This window comes from Engystomops pustulosus, chromosome 1 (genome assembly GCF_040894005.1).
Source record: "Engystomops pustulosus chromosome 1, aEngPut4.maternal, whole genome shotgun sequence".
NCBI classification, from domain to species: domain Eukaryota; kingdom Metazoa; phylum Chordata; class Amphibia; order Anura; family Leptodactylidae; genus Engystomops; species Engystomops pustulosus.
This window is the reverse complement of record NC_092411.1, coordinates 42,126,106-42,136,182: the sequence shown is the minus strand read 5'-3', so window position 1 is coordinate 42,136,182 and position 10,077 is coordinate 42,126,106. Positions and strand designations below refer to the sequence as shown.

At 41.4% G+C, this 10,077-nt stretch overlaps 1 protein-coding gene across 1 annotated transcript in view; it reads right to left on the bottom strand.

The window, feature by feature from the left end:
• Positions 1–298: 298 nt before the first annotated feature.
• XRCC4 (X-ray repair cross complementing 4) overlaps positions 299–10,077 on the bottom strand; it is a 294,092-nt gene continuing 284,313 nt past the window's right edge. The window contains exon 8 of the mRNA XM_072139355.1: positions 299–648. Coding sequence (XP_071995456.1) covers positions 537–648 — 112 coding nt within the window. The 3' untranslated portion in view covers positions 299–536. The remainder of the gene's footprint in view (positions 649–10,077) is intronic.

Genomic DNA, 10,077 nt, shown 5'->3' with positions numbered 1-10,077 from the left:
TTCCCTCCTTTATTATATTTATTGTGCTCTTTTGAGGATAAGTTTATTTCATATTAAGTCACTTACTCCATCCATGTTTGTAACTCTGTATTTCACCTTATACTTGTAGTTTGATGTTTGCGGCATCTATGAGGATTTGATGCTTGTGATGTTCTCTGATGTTTTTTTGCCATAACTCTTTGTACACTCCATATTTCCACAGTCTGAACCCACCGAATCAATGCAGTCTGTCAATTTGCTATTTGTTTTTTGTTATGTACAAAAAAATCAATGGAAAAAAAGAGACAAAAAAAAAAGGAATGATAAATCCATTTATTTCATTTTTTGTTATATAAAAGACTTATTTTCCAAATTGTAAGAATAACAGTCATCAAGTTAGAAAAATATCTGCAAAATACCCTGAAGACCATTGTACATCTACCAACACTCAGACGCTCTGCGGGGCAAGTGCACCGGTTTGTAGGAACAATATACATTTATCACACAATAATTGCTCCAGATCTGTTTGTTTAAGCAGAAGTGGATTAGAGTTTTAGCTAAATGTCACTGAAAAGGTCATCGGGATCTGGGGAGTTTTTTGATGTTGGTAAAGTAGGATTTACCGATGAAGGATTCTTGCCAGTTGTCTTTGAAGAAGCTGGTTTACATCTGCAAGGACAAGGAATAAGAAGAACTGTTAGGGTCTGCTCTTTATTTATCTTCGATCATTGAATAATGAGATGTAATGTGCATTTGGTAATACACATATATACGAGTCCAACAAATGGGATAAGCATCATCTGCGCTGCTGTACTGTGTGCCAGTATGAAACAGATGGGAAAACGTGAATATACATATAAGAACATGTGCACTTACAAAACAATGTATAGACAATCCATAATAAACATCACACATAAAACACCTTAGCCTCCAAACATAAACTCTATAGCGAAGATAAAAATTATTTTCAAGTATTATACCAGGCAGTTATGTACAATATAGGTTCTGTAGATTTGTTCTTAAGTTGAATTTGTATGTAAGCAAGTCCGTACTGTATATTTTATCATTGTAACCCCAGCCAAAACTTTTTTGGTCTCTGTGACAATTGGATATTAAAAATGTTGGACAGACACCTATCATAACTGCTACAGCTGATTATTGTAGCCGAAGGCTAAAGTACAGTAAATTACCAACATCCAGAGGTCCGTTTGTAACTACGGGTCATCTGTAAATGAGGTGTTCTTAAGTAGGGGACCGCTTGTAGTCTACCTTTTCTTTACTGTATAAACAAATGGGATCCTGCAATATGCCAGCCCAAAGGGGCAATCTTTGGACTCCACTGGGTGTATGGAGTCAAATTAATACAGTAATTGTAGGGCTAAGACATAATGTGATGAGACTAGTGGAAAAAGAGTATTGTAAAAAATATTTAACCATGAATGACAATGAAACATCAGATATCTCCCAATTACCCTCATAGATATATACTCCTCTGGTGATCCTTGTGTTCTGAATCAGAAAGGAGGAGTAAGCCACTGTTATGTACCAATGGGTTACCAAAGGATCGGACATCTTGGAATCCATTGGCCGGGATATACTTTCAGCTGGTGGGCAATGGTTGACTTGACAATCCCAAGATCAGACCACTATATGCCTAATGGGTTTGGCCATCATAAAGAAATTATTGAGTGAAAGAGACAAGAAGGGGTGGCTGAAATATCAATATAAGATTGGTTGTAGTGAATCTGATGGTAATGGCAGATTAAATACCGATTCTCCGTCTCAGTTGGAGAACCCCGGTAATGCACTAGGATCCTAACAGATACAAGAATACACTCTGTTCCTTATGTTATGCAGGGGATGATCCAAGATTCACTTCACAGAATCTTTGCCAAATTTTTCAAAATATCAGTTTCAGGTCTACATCAATTCCTTCTGCACCGATTTGGTATGTAACACCCTCTAGTCCACAAGCTGATACAAAACATAGATACTTAATGACATTTTTGAAAAGATTTGTCCATAAAAAGCAGAAAAGATTCGGCTTTGCATCAGTGCCTATAAATGCAGATATGTAATGAATTTCTGAAGCAACAAATAGATTTTCTCATCTCTACTCAGTTATAACCAAAAGTCCAGGCAAATATAGAGACACTCCACACTAACTGGGGGTATTCTGCTCAGCTTTTGGTTTTAGATTATTGTGCAGTTTTTGCTATTCAAAATATTAAACAGGAATGTGAAAAGGAGGGCGGGAGTTGTGAAAAAAACGTATACTTACCTTGGGGTTCCTGGTGTTCCGTGCCGCCATCCGTTGCTGTGGGGCTACTGTTTGTTGGCACCTGACAATGCCACAAATTTGGTACTTGGCCCATCCATCCCTATGTCCCAGCACTGTAGCAGGAGCTGGGACAGGAGACAGGTGGAAGCCCACCGGAAGTTGTCGAAACGGAGCTGCCTTGCTCTGTATACAAACAGGGGCACAGCAGTGACTGACGGCAGTGCAGGACACCAGGAGCATCAAAGGAGGTAGGTTTATTTCTTTCAAAGCCCCCCAGGCCATTGGTAAAGTTTTTATTAATGTCGAACAACCCCTTCAATGAAGACAAATCTAAAAATCCCCCCCCCCAAAAAATGGAGCTGCTAGTACATTAAAAATAGGTCCGTTTTATGATTGATGGGAGTTTCTTTTATTGGTTGTGCAAGCAGATTGAACAAGACTTCACCCTGGGACTTTGTGTAGTATGAGATGGTAGAAGATTTATTATTTAGAGTTATTGCTTGCACAAGGTGAAAAATAGCAAATTGGCCTAGAAATTGACCTGCATATAATGTATTTCTGCATATAATGTATATTTCTATATAATGTGACAAAAAAGACCCTTATTACAATAGTAAAATCACAGAATCCTTAATGAAAACAATAAAAACATAAAAATACAGAGAGGGTAACTAGAGGGAATATTATGCTCTAAGTAATGGAGGTATAAAGCTCTGTATGAAATATTATGAGTGCTAACAAGTGGCTCCTAGCAGATGGAGTTAGCTAGCGGCACTATATGCCTATACTAGAAGATAAAATGAAAATGATAAATCACAGAGCACTTAAAAGCTCAAATAGGTTTTGGCACTTGTATACCCCTAATCTGCTTTTAATCTTCTCCTTGGCCAATTTGAAGCTTGTTTCTGGAAGCGGACTGAAATCTATCTCCTGGAGACGAGAGGCTTACCAAGACAAGCAGGAAACCTGGCGCATGTAAGTATATGCTTAGACATATCTCCCCCAATACAAATCCAGCCGCTCATCCAGCGCAGCCTATAAATGGCGCACAACAATTACACCCAGTAAAAGCAAAAATTACGTCAAGGCTTACATGGGTATTAACCAACAATACTGCGATTTTGTGGGGGGGGCCTGGGCTTTCCCCTGATGAAAGCTTGTGTCACGCCACTATCTGAAATACTGTACAGTCATCCAGCATCCATAAATGTTTTATGAAAGGGTTTTTGGGGCGTGTTCACACTCATTTTGTGCAGGCAGGAAAAAAAAGTCACTGCAGCTCACTTACAATAGATACGGTAAATCTGGAACTGGATTTTCATATTCTTCACTGCTTTTGGTATTGTATAGGAATGTCTGCATTGAGGATTCCTGCTACAGTTGTTTAAAATGAAATGAGAGGAATTTAAAGTAAATTTTGAAGAATAAAAACACTAAGGGGGTTATTTATCATTTTAAATAAATGTTTGTTTGCTCCAACTGCTGGGTGGGATTTATTTTTCCAAAAAGTCTCAAAATGCTTAAAAAGTCCCAGCGCATACACCAGGAGGGGACGGGAGTAACTACAAGACTTTTTTAAGGGAAGTTTTTCAAAAGTCCCAAGTCATGAATCTGGCTTTTCGCAGTGTCGCACAAGAAGTCGTTTTCTGTTTACTTTACTTTTTAGCAGTGAAAACTCCCAAAGCACCACAATGCAACTTTTTGAAACCTTTCTATGCCAAAAAGCCCAGCAAATCCACCCTTAATAACCCTATAAGTGTCCTGGATTTCCCGGATCAGAGGCCAGTAGGCATGACCAAACTGGCGGGGAAGGTTCTAAATAAAATAAAGGGGGACCTTTATGGGGAAGGCTACTCTGGGGTACAATATATAATTTAATTGGTGACTTCATATTCGTGTGTGAGGATATTGTTAGTAATTAATCAGGTTTTATATTCTTTTTTTTTTTTTTTTTAAGATGAGTCTGCAAATAAAGGGGGCTGAGAGGAGGATTTTTTAAAATTTTTTTGGGGGTAGGGGCATTTCATTTTTTGCCTCAGGCAGCAAAAAGGACAGAATCAGGCCTGTTTACAGCTGAGCACTGGTGCTAACACCTGTAATTGGAAAAACTCAGATCCTGGTTGTGTTACTCCTTCAACACAGTGGTCACATTATACGTGTGAGTGCCACAGAAAGGACTAATAATAATTCTTTTATTTATATAGCACTTACAGATTATTCTGTGCTGCACAGAGTTTGCCAAATCAGTCCCTGTCCCCAATGGGGCTCACAATCTAATCAACCTACCAGTATGTTTTGGAGTGTGGGAGGAAACCGGAGGACCCGAAGAAAAACCACACAAACTTGGAGAGAACATACAAACTCTTTGCTGATGTTGACTTGGACCAAAGTGCCCAGCGCTGTAAGGCTGTAATGCTAACCACTAAGCCACCGTGCCGCCCCAAGGACTACATGTTGCTTGACCACATTCCATGGCATTATACAGTGTGGAGGCCAGTATGGTGGGTATTATTTTATAATACTAGGAATGGGTTAGATGGTGGGCTATGGGCCCTGGGCTTCCACCCAAACCATGTGTGTTATAATCCACTACTGTTGGGGACTCACCACATGCTGCTGGCAGGGAGCCAGGTAGTATGAATTTAACTAATATAAAGTACTGAAATTATTCAGAATGTTGACAAAGGCATTTTTTAAATCGGTATAGTGTAGGCTATTGAGACCTGTAACCAGCTAAAAATAACATTCCTGGTGACCGCTTCGCTTTAAACATATCTTACAAGAAGAAGGCAAATCAAGGATATCCCACATATAAATGCACACAGCAATCCATGGAAGCAACCTCTTCTCTTTTTCCCTAATGTGTTTAACCACTAGTGTCCTATTACCAGAACATATAATACTGCAGTGAAGAGGTAAACAGAACAAGAGTGGAGAATGCGATTGTCATTACTAATTTATTAGAAAGGCATAGTCTCACATCCAGACGACTCTCCAGCCATGACCTTGTACCTAGTATAAAGGTAAGAAGACTCTGCTTGTTATATGTCATCGAGAGGTTGTGTCACTATAGACACAGAACTGTCACACAAGAGTCTCTGTTAATTGGAATTCTGACCCAAATCCCCTGAAGTGAATTAGACGGAATGGAGCAAAGGTGCAAACACTTTACCTCCATACTTATCATACATCACCATAGACCCGCCTCTGCATTTTCGCAGCGCGGTACATCAAGAGGCTGCGCAGCGTTTATTTTATACCAGGCAGCAGTGAGTGCGCAGGTGCGGGGACAGCAATCCGACCGTTCCCCCCTCCACGCCCCTCTGATGTGAAGGTGGCAGAGAGGGCATTTGCTAGCTAGCATTTGCGATTATTTCAGGGCTTCTACGGCACTGACATGGTGAAAGAGGCCCTGATAAATTACCTCTATGGTAAGTTGTAAGTTGTCACCAAGTCCAAAAAGGAAGCCCCAATGGAGCACACGCAAAGTATTTGGTATGGGGGACTTTAGAGGACTTCTTTCTGGGGATAGGGGGTATGTATCTATACTAGTACTACTCCTTTAATGTAGTGTTGTAAGAAATAGCTCCACTCTTTTTGAAGGGTTTTATCTAGTATTGTATCTGAAGCGCATAATGAGAACTCTTACTTCACAACGCTAGACAAAAGCCTCTCACTCAGCAAAACTAGTTTCCTAGACTGTACTGAAGAGATACAAACACATCGAAACAGCACTGTCTACAGTTGGGGATACATATACTAGTTTGGCTTTAATGCCGCATAATGTTATTAAGCTTCCAGGACCTCATGCTTGATGTTCTTACAAAAAGCAAAAGAGGCATTGTTGTCCTTATCCCACCCTGGAAAACTTACCGTATATACTCAAGTATAAGCCGGCCCGAGTATAAGCCAAGACCCCTAATTTTACCATAAATAAAAAAAATGGGAAAACCTATTGACTCGAGTATAAGCCTAGGGTGGGAAATGCATTGGTCACAGACCAACCCAGTGTATAGCCAGCCAGCCCCCTGTAGTATACAGCCAGCCCAGCTTGCCCCCAGTAGTATACAGCCAGCCCAGCTTGCCCCCAGTAGTATACAGCCAGCCCAGCTTGCCCCCAGTAGTATACAGCCAGCCCCCAGTAGTATACAGCCTGCCCCCAGTAGTATACAGCCTGCCCAGCTTTCCCCCAGTAGTATACAGCTTGCCCCCAGTAGTATACAGCCAGCCCAGCCTGCCCCCAGTAGTATACAGCCTGTCCCCAGTAGTATACAGCTTGCCCCTAGTATACAGCACTGCCCCCAGTAGTATACAGCCTGCCCCCAGTAGTATACAGCTTGCCCCCAGTAGTATACAGCCTGCCCCCAGTAGTAAACAGCCACCTCAGCCTGCCCCCAGTAGTAAACAGCCACCTGAGCCTGCCCCCAGTAGTATACAGCCAGCCCAGCATTAAAAAAACAAAACAAAAAAAACTTATATGCTCTGATGGCCCGCTGATGCACAGAGCTGCTCCCCCGATGTCAGCGCGGCCCGTCTTCTGGCTTCCGTGCCCGTCTTCTTTCTTCTGCAGGGCGCCGCAATTCTTCTCCCCTGGCATTTCTGGTAGAACGGACCCGAAATGTAGAATAATCCTTGGATTGTTTTCAGTTGTTAATAGGTATTTTCATGCACATTGTACAAAGGAAATGTACATCTGCAAGATATTCATTCAGATGAAGTGACTTTTAGCCATATATTTAGATGAAGGTGAATATGGAGGGTAAATTACAGTCCTAAAATTAGGGTTATCTATAATTATAGACCCTCAACCATATTGATGTGCTGACAATTATTATTTAGTAATAAAGACCCTAAATACAGGTGAAGAGGCAGGAGCCGGCATATAGAGGCACAGTCCACCTCCAGGGCAGGGGAAGGAATTTGTATCTGTAATTAACCACTTGTCTCTCTAAATGTCCTAATTTAATCATTAATATTGCTCTAAGGCCTGGTTCACACGGTTAGGATTTGCAGGCGCAAACCTGTCATCTGATTAGAGTCAGAAAATACAGATTTGTGCTGCAGAATCAATTGGTCCTCAAGAAGGTCATAACTGACCGAAACGTTACTTTATGTGGATTGTTTTCTGATGTGAATAAATAAGAACCTATCTTGTTTTCGAGTGCCGAGTTAACTTATTACTATTGGATTGGGGTGGGTGACCCTACTCGTGCTCCTATTTTCCCTGTGGAGTGACGTGTATAATTACCAATCCAGTGATAGTAACACGACACTGCTACAACCAGCGACAGACTAGAATGGTTTAGTGTCCATCACTGGAGCCAAGTTAACAGAAACCAACAGGGGAGCAGGAAAGTGTCTGCACAGGAGCAGCAGGGAGTCCTTTTGTGATTTGTGCATTGTTAAGAAATTGGAGAGCAAGGCATATTAATAAAAAATAACTAGAAATTACTAAGAGACGTATTTTCTATTGTCACAAACATAGTCTTTTATTATTTCCCACTAACAGAAATGTCACTTGGAATATAAAACATGCAGCCAAGATAAACCTCTGAAGAGGCAGAAAACTCATGGTGTAATCTGACAATCTGCCATGTACAACCGGTCACTGAGCCAAAGTCAAAAGGCTTCAACTTTCCAGTGTGAGAGAACGTAGGTTTCAGTTACTTTTTCTTTACATTCATGAAGCCATTTTGGAAAAAAAGAGGACAATTTAGTCCTCTTTAACTTCAGAACTCATATGTGAACCTTTGATGGTCAACTACGGGAACCTGGCACCAACAATTTATGGATGTTTATCAAGGCATCTCCATAGCCAGTGAGATTTATTAAGTGGGTTCAACATCCTTTATTTCAAGGGCTTGTACACTTTAAGAAGTGTCTGGTCTTTCAGCAGGAGTTAGCCTGCTAACAGTATTGCCTGTATCTTCATAGGCAATGGAGAATTTCCATCTTTCTTATGAAGGTACACAGGAACTTTAAGACTTTGAGACTTATAGGTCTCATCCATGGCTAGGTCTCTGCTAAATGTTTGTGAGTGGATTGCTGTACAGTCTAATGGACTTTTGAAAGACTTTTGGTATGTGCCATTTTGTATACAAATGCTTTGACATATAGTATATTTGATTGTCGCATGAGTGGTGGAGGTGTGGGAAGGACCTCCTTATCCTATTCTGAATCTGTTTAAGTGATATTGTGTCTGCCCTATTTATTTGCACGGTACGGAGGACCTGGCAGCGTATTACATAGAGTTAGTATCTGTGGGATATATCATCTACACTGTATATAGGCTGTTGCACCATGAGAAGATGTAAGCTGATAATGTATAACTAGTAAACACGGTCACGTATGAAGTTATGGCTTGTCTCTGTCTTCTTCTCTGCTTTGGCAGTCATTGTCACACCCAAACAGCTCCCCTGCAAACATTATTACGTTCAACATGTGCTGAACAAGCCTGCCAAAGTACATGTTCTCTGGATTATGTACCGAGGAGCTGTGACCCCTCCTGTTGTTGGAAACCTTTATTGGTGATCTAAAAAAACACAACTATAAAATTTACAGGAGAAAATGTTGGTAAATAGGACAAGAGGCTACAGAGAGGGTGTGAGGTGCAAGAGGAGAAACAAGTCATAGAAAGAAAGACAATACTGCTGACACTTACATGGAAGGCTTTTACATGATGTGAACAGGGCCTTCCCGGGACCATGAGTTACATGAACTGATAGGCCTGAGCTGAACCGAGTCATGGCCAGAAACTAAACTTTTAGGATTTTAATTTAGATAAAGTAATGGACACTACAGGAAAACTTGATGGGCATCTTGAAACACAGGCTGGACAAGCACTAGAGATGCAGAGTTGTCGTTGATTTAGTTATTAAGCGTCTATTTGCCTGCCTTACAGTCTTCTTTCAAGAAACCTTCCATCAAAATCAGGCACAATAAGCCAGGGACACTTACCATAGATCCAAAACAAAGTAAACATACTGTATATACTGGTTTATAAGCAGAGTTTAAGCACAAAGAATGTGCTTAAAAACCCAATTTGGTTTATACACAAGTGTATAAAAAAAATAAACTTACATACTTACCCTCTGGCGCTCCCCGCAGCTCCTCTTCCCTCTGGTCTTCATGTAATAGTATGTGCAAACACACATCCATGAGCTATGCCTGTACACACACTATGACGTCAACAGCGGCCAAACCACCGCATCACAATGTGTGTGAAGCGTCTTTGTCTTTGGGGAGGGCCGAAAGTTAAGTATGCAAGTTTATTATTTTTATACAATGGGCTGCTTTAGTCCATTTCATAACAGGAGGGGTGTGCACTGGCACAGGGCATATCTTTTCTAGGGGAGGCTGCTGGACATTACATTATTGTGGGTGGGGGGGGTGTTGGGCATTTTGTTATTAAGGTGGGGCTGCTGGATATTTTGTTAGTGTAGGAGGCTGCTGTGAGTTTCATCAGTGGGGAGGCTATGACCAATGCATTTCCCACCCTAGGCCAGTGGTGGCGAACCTATGGCACGGGTGCCAGAGGTGGCACTCAGAGCCCTTTCTGTGGGCACCCAGGCCTTCACCCCAACACACAGTTTGCAAGCTAAGACTCAAGGCTTTCTTCTGTGATCCAATACAGCCCAGGACGTGCCCTGCTCAGCGCTATTTTAAAGCAACATCTTTGGCTGCCAGGACTACAGGAGGTGCAAGAAGTTGTGGATAGAGATGGATTGTCATTGGAGCTCCTGCTCTGGGCCCCCTGATACTTCCTCTTCAGGGGACACTGGAGGGAAGCTACAATCCAAATTTCTCCATCTTTCTAT